Source organism: Oreochromis aureus, linkage group 3, assembly GCF_013358895.1.
Source record: "Oreochromis aureus strain Israel breed Guangdong linkage group 3, ZZ_aureus, whole genome shotgun sequence".
NCBI classification, from domain to species: Eukaryota; Metazoa; Chordata; class Actinopteri; order Cichliformes; family Cichlidae; genus Oreochromis; species Oreochromis aureus.
The window spans coordinates 105,886,547-105,909,649 of record NC_052944.1 but is presented as its reverse complement, the minus strand read 5'-3'; the positions used below and the strand labels follow the sequence as shown (position 1 = coordinate 105,909,649).

The 23,103-nt window shown below is 44.9% G+C and overlaps 1 protein-coding gene across 1 annotated transcript; it reads left to right on the top strand.

The window, feature by feature from the left end:
- The first annotated feature begins 394 nt into the window (after positions 1-394).
- On the top strand, positions 395-21,063 carry LOC120434901 (titin-like). Its single transcript, XM_039603579.1, has 10 exons — positions 395-608; positions 3,029-3,361; positions 5,654-5,687; positions 7,462-7,793; positions 8,101-8,415; positions 14,073-14,405; positions 14,713-14,994; positions 17,019-17,237; positions 20,005-20,265; positions 20,573-21,063. The coding sequence occupies exons 1-10, from the start codon at positions 572-574 to the stop codon at positions 20,974-20,976; spliced, it is 2,550 nt and encodes an 849-aa protein (XP_039459513.1). The 5' UTR covers positions 395-571; the 3' UTR covers positions 20,977-21,063.
- Positions 21,064-23,103: the final 2,040 nt, after the last annotated feature.

Below are 23,103 nucleotides of genomic sequence, written 5' to 3'. Positions count from 1 at the left end.
ATCCCGGCTGCCAAGACTGGCAATAGGTATAGATTTATAAGTAACAAAAAGAATTTAGAGACTAAAACTAAGAGTTCACGTAATAAAAGTTAAACAAAACTAAACATTTACACACAATCAAAACAAAAGTGAAAGGAGCAAACCCACTCTGGAAACTCACAGAAACTAAACTGAATTCAAAAGAAAAGGCCAACACTAAATAAAAACAATGAAAGTATCAAACTATAATAACTGTAGATGATGGAGGATCACCATCACTGACATCTGTCTGTGTGTCTCACATTCTCCTCTCAGTTCCTGAGGTTCAGATGGTGGAAACAGTTAAAGGGGTTCAGTCTGTCCTGCTGCCATTTACAACTGATATCAAGCTTCAGGGCGTCACAGCGGAGTGGAAACATGAAGACAAGAAAGTCCACGTTTATCAGAGAGACCAAAACCAGTCTTACATACAAAGTCGCACAGAAGTGAAGAACGAGCAAATAAAAATGGAGACCTCAGTCTGACCCTGAAAGACCTCCACCTCACTGACAGTGGAGTCTACACCTGCACCGTCTACAACAAGGATGGACACATGCTGCTACAGAAATCAGTGACTCTCAGTGTCAGAGGTGAGAGTAACATCTGTTTGTCCACATTACAAATCCTCAATGAAAAGATCCAATCAAACAGCCTGTGATGCATCATGGGAATGTGACATATGTAGAATCAGTGCAGGTTTGCTGTATGTGAGTTGAGCCGTACAGTGCAGGAGAGAGAGGGTGGCTCCTGCCTCTGTTTTACAGTCCATGATTGTATAGAAGCTGTTCCAGAGTCAGCTCATGTTCACATATTTATGAAGTCTTACACTGGAAAGTCTGCTGTTGATCTCAGTAAATGAACGGGGTTTCCTCTTTCCCTGTACACAGACTGGCAGATGTTGATATAAGAAGATGATGTGGTGCTCTGTAGGAAAACAGAACAAGTCCACCATCAGAGCAGACTGTTTTCTCAGTTTGATATGTAGGACTGTGTCACAGTCTAATGTTTATTAATTCCAATATATTTTAAATTGATAGCTCTTTGTGCTCTTTCAGTTTGAGCTTGTTTTCTAATTAATGTTGAAGTTATGGCACAAATAACCAGAGAGCTCTAAATGAAGAGAGGATTTGAATCTTTGTTAGGCTGTTTTAGAGGAAAGTCAAATAGGGGAACATATAACGTCTACAAGAAAATTGAAAACCATAACTAGCGGAACATGGAACTTGGAAATACACTGGGCTGAAAGAAATAGAAGAAATACAGCAGAAGTACATGAAGAAAATTCACTGAGAAGTAGAGTTGATGTTTTGTCCAGGACTGAGAGAAATCAGCACTATATATACACACAGACAAGGGTAATCAGGGGAGTAGAGACAGGTGGGAAAATGAGACACAGATGTAAAAGAGAACAGATAATAAGATGAGGGAAGTAAAACTCACAGTAAAGAGCAAGGGATGAATAACTATCCAATAAAGCAGGAAGTGAGAAGTGAGAACTAAACATGGAAATGCAGACACAAAAATGGAACAAGAAACACTGAGAGAAAAACTAAACTCTAATACAACCCAGAACTAAGAAGTAGACTAAAAACACTTAAGAAAAGTACAATTATAAAACATAAACACTAAAAACACACAAATGAAGAACCAAACAGAATATGTAAATAAAAACTTTACAAATGACATGATTGCTAAAAGACTTAAAAACCCTAGGTCAAACAGCTCTGTGGTCGCCAATTTTGAAAGCCATCCTGACAACCTTCTCCCACCAATGATGTGGAGATCCAACCCTTTTAGATCCAATTAAAATCAAGACACTCAAAAAGATGCTCTGTAAAAGAGTAGAATTCTTAGAACAGAGTTTAATACACTGAATCATATGAACAGCAGGAAAATACATACAGACATTTAGCAAGAGAATTACATAGCAGAAAGCAAGCAAAGCAAAACCCCGGGGTGTACAGCCTTAAGCACAAACAGCAGAGCAACACAGAGACGGACAGGAAGCAGCAGCAGGAGGAAAAGAGCTCTGGGGGTGTCCTCTGGTCCCCTAATATAGGGACCAGTATCCCGCCCCTGCTGCTGGGTAACTTTCCCACACGCCCAGCACAGCTGCTGGGGTCAGGTAGCGACAAGGTCCTGGCCAAAGGCCAGTCAGGACTCTGAGTACCCCTTGCTCTGGCTTATCGCAATAGGTCATGACACGGTCAAAGGTCACACATTGATCCTAATTATTAAATCTTATACAGCAAGTGGCACAATCTTATAACATATAATACATATATAAAAACACTTCAGTGTGGGTTCAAAGTGTGTGTGTGTCTGTGTGTGTGTGATTATTTTGTATGATATTTTATCATGATGTGTTCAGGATCTCTATTACAATGTTACTGTTTTGGTTGTGCTGAGTTAAAGACGTTGAGTGTGTATTAGGGAAGGTTAGTTACCGAGAGTAAATTATTCAGGAGAACTCTCCCCTACATTAACTGCCCTGTTACTGTACCGACTTAATAAACCTCGGTGAAGCAAAAATGTCTTGTGCTTAAGACTCCACATGAAAGTTAAAATATATATGTTCAGTGTGCATAGATATATAGTATATATAGTTACATAGTTATACATATCAAACAAAAATCCACCACAGCTCAAGGCCATGACAAAGATAGACTAACAATCACAAAATTAGGGAAGCATTTCCAACTAATGAAGAAGCCAAAATTTTTACTGGCTCATGTAATGAGAGAGAAGAGTCTGATGGTGCACAACATTGTGGGGATGAGGACTTTGAAGATCCATCTTCTAGTAGCTCATTGGTCCCCAAATCTTATACTGAGTCCTTTAACCGGTACAAGATTTGGATCTATCAAAGGAAGTGTCTGATTTTGTGGGTCTGGCCTCAGTCAGAAAATCTCCTGGCTCCAGGAAGTTCAGACCTACGTCTCTACAATGAGTCATCTTGATGTAAAGGATGTTGTCTCTCTGACTATGTTCTCCTCTGTTTTCTCTTTAGAGTACCAGCTGGAGATGGTGGAAGTGACACAGGGGAAGGAGTTTGTCCTGCTGCCCTTCAAAATCAAAGAAGGCTTCACCCAGGATGTCAAAGTGGAGTGGAAACACAAAAACAAGATGGTCCATGAGTATCAGATTGGTAAAGACCAGTGTCACTTAAAGGGCCAAGATCAGAAACAGCGCACTGAGATGAAGGAAGACCCACTGAACACTAAAGACCTCAGTCTGACCCTGAAAGACCTCCACCTCACTGACAGTGGAGTCTACACCTGCACCATCTACAACAAGGATGGACACATGCTGCTACGGAAATCAGTGACTCTCAGTGTCAGAGGTGAGTGTAACAGCTGTTTGTCCACCGTCCAAAATAGGTATAGATTTATCCATCCATCCATCCATCTTCATCCGCTTTATCCGAGGCTGGGTCATGGGGCAGCAGCCTAAGCAGAGAAGCCCAGACCTCCCTCTCCCCAGCCACCTCCTCCAGCTTATCTGGGGAACACCAAAAGCGTTCCCAGGCCGGCCGAGAGATATAATCTCTCCAGCGTGTCCTGGGTCTGCCCCGGGGCCTCCTCCCGGTGCGACATGCCGGAACACCTCACCCAGGAGGCTCCCAGGAGGCATCCTTGTCAGATGCCCGAACCACCTCAACTGGCTCCTTTCGATGTGGAGGAGCAGCTGCTCTACTCTGAGCCCCTCCCGGATGGCCGAACTTCTCACCCTATCTCTAAGGGAGAGGCCAGCCACCCTTGGAGGAAGCTCATTTCTGCCACTTGTATCCGCGATCTCGTTCTTTCGGTCACTACCCACAGCTCGTGGCCATAGGTGAGGGTAGGGGGTGTAGATCGACCGGTAAATTGAGAGCTTCGCTTTTACACTCAGCTCTTTCTTCACCATGATGGACCGGTGCAGCGTCCGCATCACTGCAACCGCAGCACCAATCCGTCTGTCGATCTCCGGCTCCCTTCTCCCATCACTTGCGAACAAGACCCGAGATACTTGAACTCCTCCACTTGGGTCAGGAACTCATCCCGACCCGGAGTGGGCACTCCACCCTTTACCGGCTGAGAACCATGGCCTCAGATTTGGAGGTGCTGATCCTCATTCCCGCTGCTTCACACTCGGCTGTGAACCGCTTCCAGTGCGAGCTGGAGGCCTTCACCTGATGAAGCCAACAGAACCACATCATCCAAAAAAGCAGAGATGAGATTCTGAGGCCACCGAGGCGAAAGCCCTCCGCCACTTGGCTGCACCTAGAAATCCTGTCCATCAAAATTATGAACAGAACCGGTGACAAGGGCAGCCCTGGCGGAGCCCATCATCCACCAGGAACGAGTCCGACTTATTGCCGGCAATGCAAACCAAACTCTTGCAACGGTTGTATAGGGATCGAATGGCCCGTAGCAATGGGCCAGACACCCCATACTCCCATAACACCTCCCACAGGACACCCGAGGGACACGGTCGAATGCCTTCTCCAAGTCCACAAAACACATGTAGACTGGTTGGGCAAACTCCCATGCACCCTCAAGTATCCTTGAGAGGATAAAGAGCTGGTCCAGTGTTCCGCGACCAGGACGAAAACCACATTGTTCCTCCTGTATCCGAGGTTCGACTAGCGGACGAACTCTCCTTTCCAGCACCCTGGCACAGACTTTCCCAGGGAGGCTGAGGAGTGTGATCCCCTGTAGTTGGAACACACCCTCCGGTCTCCCTTCTTAAAGATGGGGACCACCACCCGGTCTGCCAGTCCAGGGTACTGCCCTGATCTCCACACAACATTGTAGAGGCGTGTCAACCAGGACAGCCCTACAACGTCCAGAGCCTTCAGGAACTCGGGCGGACCTCATCAACACCAGGGGCTCTGCCACCAAGGAGTTGTTTAACTGCCTCAGTGACCTCGCCCCGGAAATTGGCGGGTCATTCCCTCATCCCCAGACTCTGCTTCCTCCTCGGAAGATGTGTCAGTGGGATTAAGGAGGTCCTCAGTATTCCTTCCACCACCTGACAATTTTCTCAGTCGGCGTCACCTGGTCCTGGGTGAGGGACCAGACAAAGAGCGATTCAGAAGACCCTTATGAAGAGAACATCGAGGGTACAGTTTACCCTGCCGGGATAGGGTTACGGAGCCCGCCCTGGAGCCAGGCCGGGGAGGGTGCCCGAGGGCGGCGTCTGGTGGCCAGGCCTTAGTCCATGGGGCCCGGCCGGGCACAGCCCGAAGAGGAGACATGGGCCCATCCTCCCGCAGGCCCACCACCCGCAGGAGGCGCCATAGGGGTCGGGTGCATTGTGTGCTGGGCGGCGGCCAGGAGCGGAGGCCCTGGCGGACTGATCCCGGCTGCCAAGACTGGCAATAGGTATAGATTTATAAGTAACAAAAAAGAATTTAGAGACTAAAACTAAGAGTTCACGTAATAAAAGTTAAACAAAACTAAACATTTACACACAATCAAAACAAAAGTGAAAGGAGCAAACCCACTCTGGAAACTCACAGAAACTAAACTGAATTCAAAAGAAAAGGCCAACACTAAATAAAAACAATGAAAGTATCAAACTATAATAACTGTAGATGATGGAGGATCACCATCACTGACATCTGTCTGTGTGTCTCACATTCTCCTCTCAGTTCCTGAGGTTCAGATGGTGGAAACAGTTAAAGGGTTCAGTCTGTCCTGCTGCCATTTACAACTGATATCAAGCTTCAGGGCGTCACAGCGGAGTGGAAACATGAAGACAAGAAAGTCCACGTTTATCAGAGAGACCAAAACCAGTCTTACATACAAAGTCGCACAGAAGTGAAGAACGAGCAAATAAAAATGGAGACCTCAGTCTGACCCTGAAAGACCTCCACCTCACTGACAGTGGAGTCTACACCTGCACCGTCTACAACAAGGATGGACACATGCTGCTACAGAAATCAGTGACTCTCAGTGTCAAAGGTGAGAGTAACATCTGTTTGTCCACATTACAAATCCTCAATGAAAAAGATCCAATCAAACAGCCTGTGATGCATCATGGGAATGTGACATATGTAGAATCAGTGCAGGTTTGCTGTATGTGAGTTGAGCCGTACAGTGCAGGAGAGAGAGGGGTGGCTCCTGCCTCTGTTTTACAGTCCATGATTGTATAGAAGCTGTTCCAGAGTCAGCTCATGTTCACATATTTATGAAGTCTTACACTGGAAAGTCTGCTGTTGATCTCAGTAAATGAACGGGGTTTCCTCATTCCCTGTACACAGACTGGCAGATGATGATATGAGAAGATGACGTGGTGCTCTGTAGGAAAACAGAACAAGTCCACCATCAAAGCAGACTGTTTTCTCAGTTTGATATGTAGGACTGTGTCATAGTCTAATGTTTATTAATTCCAATATATTTTAAATTGATAGCTCTTTGTGCTCTTTCAGTTTGAGCTTGTTTTATATTTAATGTTGAAGTTATGGCACAAATAACCAGAGAGCTCTAAATGAAGAGAGGATTTGAATCTTTGTTAGGCTGTTTTAGAGGAAAGTCAAATAGGGGAACATATAACGTCTACAAGAAAATTGAAAACCATAACTAGCGGAACATGGAACCTGGAAATACACTGGGCTGAAAGAAATAGAAGAAATACAGCAGAAGTACATGAAGAAAATTCACTGAGAAGTAGAGTTGATGTTTTGACCAGGACTGAGAGAAATCAGCACTATATATACACACAGAGAAGGGTAATCAGGGGAGTAGAGACAGTTGGGAAAATGAGACACAGATGTAAAAGAACAGATAATAAGATGAGGGAAGTAAAACTCACTGTAAAGAGTAAGGGATGAATAACTATCCAATAAAGCAGGAAGTGAGAAGTGATAACTAAACATGGAAATGCAGACACAAAAAATGGAACAAGAAACACTGAGAGAAAAACTAAACTCTAATACAACCCAGAACTAAGAAGTAGACTAAAAACACTTAAGAAAAGTACAATTATAAAACATAAACACTAAAAACACACAAATGAAGAACCAAACAGAATATTTAAATAAAAACTTTACAAATGACATGACTGCTAAAAGACTTAAAAACCCTAGGTCAAACAGCTCAAGGCCATGACAAAGATAGACTAACAATCACAAAATTAGGGAAGCATTTCCAACTAATGAAGAAGCCAAAATTTTACTGGCTCATGTAATGAGAGAGAAGAGTCTGATGGTGCACAACATTGTGGGGATGAGGACTTTGAAGATCCATCTTCTAGTAGCTCATCGGTCCCCAAATCTTATACTGAGTCCTTCAGTACAAGATTTGGATCTATCAAAGGAAGTGTCTGATTTTGTGGGTCTGGCCTCAGTCAGAAAATCTCCTGGCTCCAGGAAGTTCAGACCTGACGTCTCTATAATGAGTCATCTAGATGTAAAGGATGTTGTCTCTCTGACTATGTTCTCCTCTGTTTTCTCTTTAGAGTACCAGCTGGAGATGGTGGAGGTGACACAGGGAAGGAGTTTGTCCTGCTGCCCTTTAAAATCAAAGAAGGCTTCACCCAGGATGTCAAAGTGGAGTGGAAACACAAAAACAAGATGGTCCATGAGTATCAGATTGGTAAAGACCAGTGTCACTTAAAGGGCCAAGATCAGAAACAGCGCACTGAGATGAAGAAAGACCCACTGAACACTAAAGACCTCAGTCTGACCCTGAAAGACCTCCACCTCACTGACAGTGGAGTCTACACCTGCACCGTCTACAACAAGGATGGACACATGCTGCTACGGAAATCAGTGACTCTCAGTGTCAGAGGTGAGTGTTACAGCTGTTTGTCCACCGTCCAAAATAGGTATAGATTTATAAGTAACAAAACAGAATTTAGAGACTAAAACTAAGAGTTCACATAATAAAAGTTAAACAAAAACTAAACATTTACACACAATCAAAACAAAAGTGAAAGGAGCAAACCCACTCTGGAAACTGACAGAAACTAAACTGAATTCAAAAGAAAAGGCCAACACTAAATAAAAACAATGAAAGTATCAAACTATAATAACTGTAGATGATGGAGGATCACCTTCACTGACATCTGTCTGTCTGTCTCATATTCTCCTCTCAGTTCCTGAGGTTCAGATGGTGGAAACAGTTAAAGGGGTTCAGTCTGTCCTGCTGCCATTTACAACTGATATCAAGCTTCAGGACGTCACAGCGGAGTGGAAACATGAAGACAAGAAAGTCCACGTTTATCAGAGAGACCAAAACCAGTCTTACATACAAAGTCGCACAGAAGTGAAGAACGAGCAAATAAAAAATGGAGACCTCAGTCTGACCCTGAAAGACCTCCACCTCACTGACAGTGGAGTCTACACCTGCACCGTCTACAACAAGGATGGACACATGCTGCTACAGAAAGCAGTGACTCTCAGTGTCAAAGGTGAGAGTAACATCTGTTTGTCCACATTACAAATCCTCAATGAAAAAGATCCAGTCAAACAGCCTGTGATGCATCATGGGAATGTGACATATGTAGAATCAGTGCAGGTTTGCTGTATGTGAGTTGAGCCGTACAGTGCAGGAGAGAGAGGGTGGCTCCTGCCTCTGTTTTACAGTCCATGATTGTATAGAAGCTGTTCCAGAGTCAGCTCATGTTCACATATTTATGAAGTCTTACACTGGAAAGTCTGCTGTTGATCTCAGTAAATGAACGGGGTTTCCTCTTTCCCTGTACACAGACTGGCAGATGTTGATATAAGAAGATGATGTGGTGCTCTGTAGGAAAACAGAACAAGTCCACCATCAGAGCAGACTGTTTTCTCAGTTTGATATGTAGGACTGTGTCACAGTCTAATGTTTATTAATTCCAATATATTTTAAATTGATAGCTCTTTGTGCTCTTTCAGTTTGAGCTTGTTTTCTAATTAATGTTGAAGTTATGGCACAAATAACCAGAGAGCTCTAAATGAAGAGAGGATTTGAATCTTTGTTAGGCTGTTTTAGAGGAAAGTCAAATAGGGGAACATATAACGTCTAAAAGAAAACTGAAAACCATAACTAGTGGAACATGGAACTAGGAAATACACTGGGCTGAAAGAAATAGAAGAAATACAGCAGATGTACATGAAGAAAATTCACTGAGAAGTAGAGTTGATGTTTTGACCAGGACTGAGAGAAATCATGGTGGGGGCCTGGAAGGAGGGCACAAAGGACTGGACAGGCAGGGTTTCACTTGAGACACATAAAACACGTTATGGATCCGCATATTCCGGGGCAACTTGAGACGGACAGAAATCGGGTTTACCAGAGAGTCTATAACAAACGGACCAATGAAGGTGGGAGATAGTTTCTTAGACTCAGCCCGGAGCGGAACAAATCGGGTTGACAGCCAGACCTTTTGTCCCGGGGCGTAGGTGGGTGCGGGGGTCCGGTGACGGTCCGCCAGGCGCTTATTGCGATCAGCTGTGCGAAGAAGGGCGGCCCGGGTGGCTCTCCAGGCGCGTCGACACCTCCGTAGGTGCTGCTGGACAGAGGGGACAAAGTGCTCACCTTCGACGGCCGGAAAGAGAGGTGATTGGTAACCCAGAGATGCTTTGAAGGGGGACACCCCGGTGGCTGAGGAGGTAGGACTATTGTGAGCGTACTCAATCCATGGGAGTTGCTCACTCCAAGTTGTCTGATTGGTGGATGCCAAGCACCGGAGGGCCGCCTCGAGTTCCTGATTGGCTCGTTCTGTCTGGCTGTTAGTCTGAGGATGGAAACCAGAGGAGAGACTGACCTGCGCTCCGAGGGCGTTACAGAATTCTTTCCAGACCCGTGATGTGAATTGTGGCCCCCTATCAGAGACGATGTCCGCGGGGATTCCGTGGAGGCGGAAGACATGGTTTGTCAGGAGTCGAGCTGTTTCTAGATCAGTGGGGAGCTTGGGAAGGGCGACAAAGTGAGCAGCTTTCAAAAAACGATCAATGAATGTAAGGATGACTGAGTTACCTGATGAGGACGGGAGGCCTGTGATGAAGTCCATTGCGATGTGTGACCACGGGCGGCCAGGGGTGGGTAGGGGTTGGAGAAGGCCGGAAGATGGCTGGTTGACGCTCTTGTTTTGACCGCATGTAGGACAGGCAGCAATGTATTCTCGGACGTCCTTAGGTAAAGATGGCCACCAGGAAAAGCGTTGGAGGAAGGTAACGGTGCGGTGGACCCCAGGGTGGCAGGTGAACTTGGCTGTGTGAGCCCAATGCAAAACTCGTGATCTGACTGTAGAGGGAACAAAGAGTAGGCCCGGGGAACTCGTACCAGGGTCTGGTTCAGTTCGTTGAGCCTCTCGAATAGCTGACTCGATCTCCCAGGTTAGGGCCCCGACTACACACGTGGAAGGAAAAATGGGGACGTCCTGGGCAGCGTCTTCAGAGGCGGCAAATTGGCGTGAGAGGGCATCGGGTTTGACATTACGGGAGCCGGGTCTGTAGGTGATTGTGAATTGGAATCTGGTGAAAAACAGGGCCCACCTAGCTTGCCTGGCGTTGAGTCGTTTTGCGGACCGAATGTATTCCAAGTTTTTGTGGTCTGTCCAAACCACGAACGGTTGGGCAGCTCCCTCCAACCAGTGACGCCACTCTTCAAGGGCCAGCTTGATGGCCAATAGCTCTCGGTTCCCCACGTCATAATTCCTTTCTGCAGGAGAGAGAGACGACGAGAGAAGTAAGCACAAGGGTGAAGCTTACCGCCTTGTCGCTGGGAGAGCACCGCCCCCACTCCTGCGTCCGAGGCGTCCACCTCCACGACGAAGGGTTGACTGAGGTCGGGTTGGACGAGGATGGGTGCAGAAGCAAAGCGTTCCTTCAGGCACGAGAAAGCCTGGCGAGCCAGTTCATCCCAGCGGAAGGGGACCTTAGGTGAGGTGAGACGAGTCAGGGGTAGAGCGAGCTGGCTATAGTTGCGGATGAAACAGCGATAAAAGTTAGCGAAACCCAAGAAACTCTGAAGCTGTTTGCAATGGGAAGGAGTGGGCCGGTTCAACACAGCCTGAACTTTGGCGGGATCCGCTCTCAGGTCACCTTGTTCAATGACATAGCCCAGAAAAGAGATTGTGGGGCTATGAAACTCACATTTTTCTACCTTCACGAAGAGACGGTTTTCCAGGAGGCGTTGGAGAACCTGCCTGACATGGCGTTCGTGTTCAGAGACAGAATGAGAGAAAATGAGAATGTCATCCAGATAAACGAAGATGAAGTGGTTGATGAAGTCCCGGAGTACGTCGTTTACCAGTGCCTGAAAAACAGCTGGGGCATTAGTGAGAACAAACGGCATGACAAGGTATTCAAAATGACCAAGGTGAGTGTTGAAGGCTGTTTTCCATTCATCCCCCTCCCTTATTCTTACCAGATGGTAGGCGTTGCGCAGGTCCAGTTTAGTGAAGATGGTGGCCCCCTGAAGGAGCTCGAAGGCAGAATTTAAAAGAGGGAGTGGATACTTATTCTTCACTGAGATGTTGTTAAGGCCCCGATAATCAATACAAGGTCGTAAACTCTTGTCTTTCTTGGTGACGAAGAAGAAGCCGGCGGCCACAGGAGAGGTCGAAGGGAGAATGAGACCCATGGCGAGTGATTCATTGATGTATCTTTCCATGCTTTCGCGTTCGGGCTGAGACAGACTGTATAGGCGGCTGGTAGGGAGAGGTGCGCCTGGAAGAAGATCAATGCCGCAGTCGTACGGCCGATGCGGAGGAAGCGAACGTGCCCTATCCTTGCAAAACACTTGTTTGAGATCATGGTAAACGGGTGGCACGGAGGAGAGGTCCGGCGGCTCGGAGAGAGAAGAATTGGTTAGCGGTTCAGAAAAGGGGGTGGCAGCTTTAAGACAGGACATGTGACAAGCCTCCCCCCACCCCACAATGCTCTCCTTTTTCCAATCAATAACAGGATTATGGTGACGCAACCAAGGGTAACCCAGAACTAGCGGCGTGAGCGGAGCTTGGAACACATATAGTTGTATGGTCTCGGAATGATTACCTGAGAGAGTCAGTAAAACGGGCTCAGTGATATGAGTGATGTTAGGAAGCCGCTGGCCACTGAGGGCGATGACCTGGAGTGACCGTGGCAAAGGCTCGGAGTTCAGATTTAATCGTCGGGCCAGCGAAGCGTCAATAAAGTTCTGTTCCGCCCCTGAATCGATTAGAGCCTTAAGAGCGTGGACCTGAAGCTGCACCGTTAATTTAGCTGCTAGCATGAGCCGTGGAGGAGACTGTGAAACAGAGACCTCGCCCACCCGTATTCCCCTCTCTACTGGCGGGCACGGCCTTTTGGCAGTGACAGACAAACATTGGCGATATGACCCTTACGGCCGCAATAAAAACACTCACCGGCCCTCCACCGACGGTGCCGTTCCTCGGGTGAAAGGCGAGAGCGACCCAGTTGCATAGGTTGCTCACTCTCCTCCATGTTGTGCAACTCTGAATCTCTTCCGCCACTCGTGGCGCTTCCGCCCGATGCTGCCTCGCCGCGGCCCAGAGACCTCTGGGAAACGTAGTCCTCAGTTCTGCGGCGTGCACGTAAATGCTCGTCCACCTTCACACACAACGTTATCACATCAGACAAAGTTTTAGGTAACTCTCTCATAACTAGTTCGCCCTTTAACTCATCACACACATTATTCAGCAAGGTCCTTATCAATGCAGGCTGCCCCCACCCGGTCTCTTCGGCCAGCGTCCAGAACTCAATGGAGTATTCCGCCATACTTCGTCTTCCCTGCTTAAGATTCAGTAAACGGTGAGCTGCTGCGTCAGCGCCAGTACCTCTCTCAAACACACATTTAAATTTAGCAAGAAAATCCTGGTACGAGATGCTGGCGTCCGTTCTCAAAACAGCTTGAGCCCAGTTTAAAGCCAGTCCGCGTAACAGCTGGACAAAAAAGGCAATCTTAGCGTCATCGGTTTCATATGTCCTCCGTAACTGTCTAAACTGCATGGTTATTTGGGTCAGAAAACCAGCACACTTGTGAAACTCACCCGCGAAGGGTTCAGGTGTTGGCAAAGCTCGCTCCGGGGGTTCCAAGGGAGTGGGATGAGGTAAAGCCAAAGATCCGGGTGCCGAAGGCTCAGAAGCCGGTAACTGTGAGGAGACAGAGGGAGGAGAGGCTGCTGGGCTTACCAGGGGTATGCACTGAGCAAAAGCCTGCGTTAGAGTGGGCAACTGCTGATTGAGGAGCTGCAGCATTTGCTCGTGGCATTCCAAAACCTCCTCGGCCGTGGGGGCGCGCTGCTGGGCGGCAGAGTCCGCTGAGTCCATATTCTGGCTGGATCGTTATGTTAAGGTTCAATGTAGGGGACTCAAACGCGGGACTCCTGAAATAGCTGACCACAGGGATTTATTTACAGAGGTCACCAATGTGTATATACAGAGAGTGTGGGGTAGTGCTATGTACAGAAATGTGAGGGACGGGCTCCAGGGAAATCCAAGGGGGGAAACACTCGTTCTCCAACTCTCCACATTCACAACGGCTGTCCTCTTCTTTCACACTTGACGCACAGATTCACACGAGAGGGTTGGTCCAGGGGGTCTGTAGACAGGAGACAGGAATGAGACCGATATTCACAGAAAACACTTGACTTATCTTGCACTGAAGTTCGACTTTCACTAACGCGTGGCAGACAACGATCCAGCAAACGACCAGCAGTCCTCTCCTGGCTTAAATGCCGTTCCCCTTGATGGACAAGCCCTAGGTCAAACAGCTCAAGGCCATGACAAAGATAGACTAACAATCACAAAATTAGGGAAGCATTTCCAACTAATGAAGAAGCCAAAATTTTTTACTGGCTCATGTAATGAGAGAGAAGAGTCTGATGGTGCACAACATTGTGGGGATGAGGACTTTGAAGATCCATCTTCTAGTAGCTCATCGGTCCCCAAATCTTATACTGAGTCCTTTAACCGGTACAAGATTTGGATCTATCAAAGGAAGTGTCTGATTTTGTGGGTCTGGCCTCAGTCAGAAAATCTCCTGGCTCCAGGAAGCTCAGACCTGACGTCTCTACAATGAGTCATCTAGATGTAAAGGATGTTGTCTCTCTGACTATGTTCTCCTCTGTTTTCTCTTTAGAGTACCAGCTGGAGATGGTGGAGGTGACACAGGGGAAGGAGTTTGTCCTGCTGCCCTTTAAAATCAAAGAAGGCTTCACCCAGGATGTCAAAGTGGAGTGGAAACACAAAAACAAGATGGTCCATGAGTATCAGATTGGTAAAGACCAGTGTCACTTAAAGGGCCAAGATCAGAAACAGCGCACTGAGATGAAGAAAGACCCACTGAACACTAAAGACCTCAGTCTGACCCTGAAAGACCTCCACCTCACTGACAGTGGAGTCTACACCTGCACCGTCTACAACAAGGATGGACACATGCTGCTACGGAAATCAGTGACTCTCAGTGTCAGAGGTGAGTGTTACAGCTGTTTGTCCACCGTCCAAAATAGGTATAGATTTATAAGTAACAAAACAGAATTTAGAGACTAAAACTAAGAGTTCACGTAATAAAAGTTAAACAAAAACTAAACATTTACACACAATCAAAACAAAAGTGAAAGGAGCAAACCCACTCTGGAAACTGACAGAAACTAAACTGAATTCAAAAGAAAAGGCCAACACTAAATAAAAACAATGAAAGTATCAAACTATAATAACTGTAGATGATGGAGGATCACCTTCACTGACATCTGTCTGTCTGTCTCATATTCTCCTCTCAGTTCCTGAGGTTCAGATGGTGGAAACAGTTAAAGGGGTTCAGTCTGTCCTGCTGCCATTTACAACTGATATCAAGCTTCAGGACGTCACAGTGGAGTGGAAACATGAAGACAAGAAAGTTCCACAAGGACGAGCAGAGAAGACGAAAGACCCACTGACAACTGGAGACCTCAGTCTGACCCTGAAAGACCTCCACCTCACTGACAGTGGAGTCTACACCTGCACCGTCTACAACAAGGATGGACACCTGCTGCTACAGAAATCAGTGACTCTCAGTGTCAAAGGTGAGAGTAACATCTGTTTGTCCACATTACAAATCCTCAATGAAAAAGATCCAATCAAACAGCCTGTGATGCATCATGGGAATGTGACATATGTAGAATCAGTGCAGGTTTGCTGTATGTGAGTTGAGCCGTACAGTGCAGGAGAGAGAGGGTGGCTCCTGCCTCTGTTTTACAGTCCATGATTGTATAGAAGCTGTTCCAGAGTCAGCTCATGTTCACATATTTATGATGTCTTACACTGGAAAGTCTGCTGTTGATCTCAGTAAATGAACGGGGTTTCCTCATTCCCTGTACACAGACTGGCAGATGATGATATGAGAAGATGACGTGGTGCTCTGTAGGAAAACAGAACAAGTCCACCATCAAAGCAGACTGTTTTCTCAGTTTGATATGTAGGACTGTGTCACAGTGCAATACTTTTTGAGACAAATATTTTGTATTTAATGTTGAAATTGTGCCACAAATAACCAGAGAGCAGCAAATGAAGAGAGGATTTAAATATTTCCTGTTAAATGTTTTGTGTTGTTACCTGTGATTGGATCACCTGTGGTTATAGAGGAAAACATGGAACTGAAAATACTGCATTAATACAGTAATTTAGTTAAAATCATAAGTACATAGCTGTATTACTGTTTCCAATGAGTGACAGATGAGATCAAGCTGTCATGGTTTGTCTGACTGGACTCAAACGCAGGAGTCAGGAATGAAAGTTCATTGAGTTTATTTACAGTGTTGGTGCAGTAGTGCTCTATGCAAAGTCTTTTTGAAGTACTCAGTTCAAAATTCCAATATGTACAAAATCCAATAGAAGGAAGGCTCCACATTTGCATTGTGTATAAAGAAAATCATTAAAACAGCTTTATTTAATAATTTAAATACAATATCAAAGATTTCTAACCCTAACAGAACCCTGAACCTTCCTAATAAACTCATTTGGGCATGTGCAGTGCTTCCACTCTCTCTTTCTCCCCTTGCTAACATTTTCTGTGCTTCATAAATGTTCCATCAAAGTGCATGTATAAATACACACCCATCCATCCATTCGCTTCCACTTATGCTTTTCAGAGGGGCTGGAGCCTATCCCAGCTGTCACAGGGCGAGAGGCAGGGTACAACCTGGACAGGTCGCCAGTCTGTCACAGGGATAACACACAACCATTCACACCTATGGGTAATTTAGATTAGTCAATTAACCGATCCCCTTTCTTTAGGCTGTGGGAGATAGGCCACACAAACACATGGAGAACATGCAAACTCCACACGGAAAGATCCCGGCCTGATGGTGGAATTGAACTCAGGACCTTCTTGCTGAGTGGCAGCAGTGCTAACCATCATGCCACCGTGCTGCACACACCTGGCTGCACATTGTTGGCATATTTCACAATCAGTCTCAGCAGTGCCTCTTTCTATCTCAGCATGCATAAAATTAAAGGCAAAGTTTAAACATTACCCAAGTTTTATTTTTTGATCCCTTATATTTCATTTCACTAGCTGGGCCCACGTCCTCATTTTAGGTTTGACAGCGTTTTAGTAGGTAAAAGTGAATGCTTTGACATGAATTAAGCTGCGGTTTGGGGAAGGCCTCGAAGGGGACTGGCGATGGCTCACGGGCCTGGCAGATCCCCATGTACTAAACAGAAATGAAGAAGGTGAAGAATGGAGAAGAAGGATGGAGGGAGGGTGGGGCACGTAAACGAGAATGATCAGCTTGCGGAACTGGGGGGAACCTATATAGATGACAGCCGGAAGGAGCGTGTTTGGAGGCGTGGTCCCGCTCCTGAAATTCCATACATAATAGATTTAGAATAGATTTATGCATGACTAACTATTAGCAAAATATTCTATTATAGCACTCTGTATGTCTGTAGCTATAAAAGGCTGGATGTTCAGTCTGATCTACTCTTTTGAATAGATGAGCCAGAGGATCTCAGTCCCCTTGATCTTCAACCAAACTGAGTCTGTCATGCTGACGTCTCTCATTGCTTCTGTCTGTACAGCTCATGTTCTGCTTTGTTCTCCTCACAGACTACCAGTCAGCAGTGGTGGAGGTGACACAAGGTCAGAAGTCTGTCCTGATGCCGTTTAAAATTACAGGTGAGCTTCCTCAGGTGATCAAAGTGGAGTGGAGACTAACTTACCCTGAAGAAAAGATGGTTCACTGTAACGACAGCAGTCAGAAACAGGATCAGGTTTATGTAGGCCGCACTGAGATGCCTCACTATGACCTGAACACTAAAGACCTCAGTCTGACCCTGAAAGACCTCCACCTCACTGACAGTGGAGTCTACACCTGCACCGTCTACAACAAGGATGGACACATGCTGCTACAGAAAGCAGTGACTCTAAGTGTCAGAGGTGAGAGTAACATCTGTTTGTCCACATTACAAATCCTCAATGAAAAAGATCCAATCAAACAGCCTGTGATGCATCATGGGAATGTGACATATGTAGAATCAGTGCAGGTTTGCTGTATGTGAGTTGAGCCGTACAGTGCAGGAGAGAGAGGGTGGCTCCTGCCTCTGTTTTACAGTCCATGATTGTATAGAAGCTGTTCCAGAGTCAGCTCATGTTCACATATTTATGAAGTCTTACACTGGAAAGTCTGCTGTTGATCTCAGTAAATGAACGGGGTTTCCTCATTCCCTGTACACAGACTGGCAGATGTTGATATAAGACGATGACGTCAGCACTATATATATACACACAGAGAAGGGTAATCAGGGGAGTAGAGACAGTTGGGAAAATGAGACACAGATGTAAAAGAACAGATAATAAGATGAGGGAAGTAAAACTCACAGTAAAGAGCAAGGGATGAATAACTATGCAATAAAGCAGGAAGTGAGAAGTGATAACTAAACATGGAAATGCAGACACACAAACAAACGTCACACAAAAAATGGAACAAGAAACACTGAGAGAAAAACTAAACTCTAATACAACCCAGAACTAAGAAGTAGACTAAAAACACTTAAGAAAAGTACAATTATAAAACATAAACACTAAAAACACACAAATGAAGAACCAAACAGAATATTTAAATGAAAACTTTACAAATGACATGACTGCTGTTAAAAACTCCCAATTCTTTTAATCTTTGGGCTGAAGGAAGGACAATACTCGGTGTATAAATGCTCAATCAACAATATTTTATTTCCATACAATTCAACATTTAAGAGCATAAGAACCATCATGATGGGGAGACCTGCCTGCAGAGGGTCACAGCAAGTCTCAAAATGGTGACGGGTTACTCAGCTTCTTATAGCCTCTAGTGGCCCCCACCTAGTCGTAAAAGCCTAAACATTCACATTCTTTCTCTCTTACGGCGCCTAAGTTATGACCTCGGCTCCCTGTCTTTCTGCTCTCTGTAAAGGTGGGGGCATGGAATGTGGTCTGTCTCTTCTATTATCGGCACAAGGTCCTCTGCACACAACATTCTCTTCATGATTCAGCAGTATGAAATGTCAAGAAACAGTGTAACACATTCAACAGTGTCGAGTAATACAGGTCAATCCAATAGATCTAATGATTTTCAGACTCTTTTAAGTCAGAAGTATAATGCAAACTAAAACTACATACTGATCACACACTCTATATTAAGGGGTATAATATGATCTACAGCAGTATCATAATTCAACTACTTTGATTACAGATATAAGGTAACATATGATAACCGAATAATCTCACAATTCCCCCTTTTGATCTCTTAAAAAGAGATCACTTATAACATACACTCCAGCGTTACAAGGTCCAGTTCTTCTTGGTCCTGAGACCCTCTGTCCCCCTTTTTGGGTGGACCATATGTAGAATGACCTCTGTGTTTACGCAGGTCAAATGCAAGAAAAACTATGATTACAACAATAACAGTAGTTACAGATGACACTCCCATCACTCTCCAGTTTCCCCACAGCTTTATTTTGGTGCTCCAGTTTCCCACCCCCATCTTGGTGCTACCTTATACCCTCAAATGTACTCAGACTAGAACCCCTGTCCGAGGGGCTTTTAACCTTTATTTTATTGCTGCAGCTACCAGTGTCTTCCAGTTAGGTGATTCTCAGCTTCTTTCTTCGACCTCCGGGGTTAGACCATCCTTTAGTCGTTGCACAGATCAGGGGATTATTCTGCCCCGATTTCAAACAAAGATCTGTGTATTTTGGGGTCACCGCCGTGTCCCCCTTTTTGCCAAGAGCCTCTCGAACCTCGTTGGTCTGGTGTTCCTAGATTTTGGCCAACCCCTTCATGGTTATTGCTGTGTTTATGGGATCCATCTTCTCAAGGAGCCCAAACGCCATGACACTTGACCCCAGTTGCTGTCTCGGGAGTCCCTACGTCTGTCTCTGCTGTGAAGGGTCCTCATATCTCCGTGTCCTCGTCTGGTGTCTGTTCCTTTCTCTGCAAGAGACAGAAAACCAAAACACCTCTCTCCCTAGCCTTGATAATCTAATATTGTTATCCATTGTTCTTCTAGTGATTCAAATTTGGTTTAGAATATCATGTTCAGGACTCTCTGACCCAGGGACTTATTCTAATCATAATCTATGTGTGTGTAAAAGGAATGAAAAATTAATGCACCATTTCTAAGTCTAACACATTATAAGCTTAAGTTTTACCATACCTAAATTATTAAACCCACAAATAAAGTCATAAAATGTTCATAAAACCATTGTTTGATGTTCAGACTCACTGCTAAAAGACTTAAAAACCCTAGGTCAAACAGCTCAAGGCCATGACAAAGATAGACTAACAATCACAAAATTAGGGAAGCATTTCCAACTAATGAAGAAGCCAAAATTTTTACTGGCTCATGTAATGAGAGAGAAGAGTCTGATGGTGCACAACATTGTGGGGATGAGGACTTTGAAGATCCATCTTCTAGTAGCTCATCGGTCCCCAAATCTTATACTGAGTCCTTTAACCGGTACAAGATTTGGATCTATCAAAGGAAGTGTCTGATTTTGTGGGTCTGGCCTCAGTCAGAAAATCTCCTGGCTCCAGGAAGTTCAGACCTGACTAGGCTTCACCCAGGATGTCAAAGTGGAGTGGAAACACAAAAACAAGATGGTCCATGAGTATCAGATTGGTAAAGACCAGTGTCACTTAAAGGGCCAGGATCAGAAACAGCGCACTGAGATGAAGAAAGACCCACTGAACACTAAAGACCTCAGTCTGACCCTGAAAGACCTCCACCTCACTGACAGTGGAGTCTACACCTGCACCGTCTACAACAAGGATGGACACATGCTGCTACGGAAATCAGTGACTCTCAGTGTCAGAGGTGAGTGTTACAGCTGTTTGTCCACCGTCCAAAATAGGTATAGATTTATAAGTAACAAAACAGAATTTAGAGACTAAAACTAAGAGTTCACGTAATAAAAGTTAAACAAAAACTAAACATTTACACACAATCAAAACAAAAGTGAAAGGAGCAAACCCACTCTGGAAACTGACAGAAACTAAACTGAATTCAAAAGAAAAGGCCAACACTAAATAAAAACAATGAAAGTATCAAACTATAATAACTGTAGATGATGGAGGATCACCTTCACTGACATCTGTCTGTCTGTCTCATATTCTCCTCTCAGTTCCTGAGGTTCAGATGGTGGAAACAGTTAAAGGGGTTCAGTCTGTCCTGCTGCCATTTACAACTGATATCAAGCTTCAGGACGTCACAGTGGAGTGGAAACATGAAGACAGGAAAGTTCCACAAGGACGAGCTGAGATGAAGAAAGACCCACTGACAACTGGAGACCTCAGTCTGACCCTGAAAGACCTCCACCTCACTGACAGTGGAGTCTACACCTGCACCGTCTACAACAAGGATGGACACATGCTGCTACAGAAAGCAGTGACTCTCAGTGTCAAAGGTGAGAGTAACATCTGTTTGTCCACATTACAAATCCTCAATGAAAAAGATCCAATCAAACAGCCTGTGATGCATCATGGGAATGTGACATATGTAGAATCAGTGCAGGTTTGCTGTATGTGAGTTGAGCCGTACAGTGCAGGAGAGAGAGGGTGGCTCCTGCCTCTGTTTTACAGTCCATGATTGTATAGAAGCTGTTCCAGAGTCAGCTCATGTTCACATATTTATGAAGTCTTACACTGGAAAGTCTGCTGTTGATCTCAGTAAATGAACGGGGTTTCCTCATTCCCTGTACACAGACTGGCAGATGATGATATAAGAAGATGACATGGTGCTCTGTAGGAAAACAGAACAAGTCCACCATCAGAGCAGACTGTTTTCTCAGTTTAATATGTAGGACTGTGTCAGAGTCTAATGTTTATTAATTCCTATGAGGTGCCGTAAGGGACATTATTACTGAAATGCTCTCACACACACTACTGAAATTTTAGCTGTCACACACACTACTGAAACGCTCTCACACACACTACTGAAACGCTCTCACACACACTACTGAAATTTTAGCTCTCACACACACTACTGAAACACTCTCAAACACACTACTGAAACGCTCTCACACACACTACTGAAATTTTAGCTCTCACACACACTAATGAAACGCTCTCACACACACTACTGAAATTTTAGCTCTCACACACACTACTGAAACGCTCTCACACACACTACTGAAACGCTCTCACACACACTACTGAAACGCTCTCACACACACTACTGAAACGCTCTCAAACACACTACTGAAACGCTCTCAAACACACTACTGTTGTTTGTTTGTTTGTTTGTTTGCTTGTCTTAATCAATTTTAAATCATGCTTTTTATCTATTTTGTTTTTAATGTCTCTGTAAAGCACTTTGAATCACCTTGTTGTTGAATTGTGCTATATAAATAAACTTGCCTTGCCTTGCCTTACTGAAACGCTCTCACACACACTATTGAAACGCTCTCACACACACTACTGAAACGCTCTCACACACAGTACTGAAACGCTCTCAGACACAGTACTGAAACGCTCTCAGACACACTACTGAAACGCTCTCACACACACTACTGAAACGCTCTCACACACACTACTGAAACGCTCTCAAACACACTACTGTTGTTTGTTTGTTTGTTTGTTTGCTTGTCTTAATCAATTTTAAATCATGCTTTTTATCTATTTTGTTTTTAATGTCTCTGTAAAGCACTTTGAATCACCTTGTTGTTGAATTGTGCTGTATAAATAAACTTGCCTTGCCTTGCCTTACTGAAACGCTCTCACACACACTATTGAAACGCTCTCACACACACTACTGAAACGCTCTCAGACACACTACTGAAACGCTCTCACATACACTACTGAAACGCTTTCACACACACTACTGAAACGCTTTCACACACACTACTGAAACGCTCTCACACACACTGCTGAAACGCTCTCACACACACTGCTGAAACGCTCTCACACACACTGCTGAAACGCTTTCAAACACACTGCTGAAACGCTCTCACACACACTACTGAAACGCTCTCACACACACTACTTAAATTTTACCTCTCACACACACTACTGAAACGCTCTCACACACACTACTTACTTAAATTTTACCTCTCACACACACTACTGAAACGCTCTCACACACACTACTTAAATTTTACCTCTCACACACACTACTGAAACGCTCTCACACACACTACTTAAATTTTACCTCTCACACACACTACTGAAACGCTCTCACACACACTACTGAAACGCTCTCACACACACTACTGAAACGCTCTCACACACACTACTGAAACGCTCTCACACACACTACTTAAATTTTACCTCTCACACACTACTGAAACACTCTCACACACACTACTGAAACGCTCTCACACACACTACTGAAATGCACTCACGCACTCCACTGAAACCAGAGGCATTTCCGCTGAACAGGAAGTTTTTTCCTGACAAGGAAACTGATGGAAAAAGTGGTATATTGCAAAACACTACAAGGATGTCTACTCAACAACCTGCTAGTACAGCGGTTCCCAACCTTTTTTGCGCCACGTACCATTTATGGCCGACAGTAATTTCACGGACCGGCCTTTAAGTTGTCTTGGATAAATACAATAAAATAAAACCAGTACCGCTTCCAAAAAAAGAAGATTTAATTATAACACACGGGAAAAGACCCAAGGAAACAGAGTTAACAATATAAACGATATTAAAA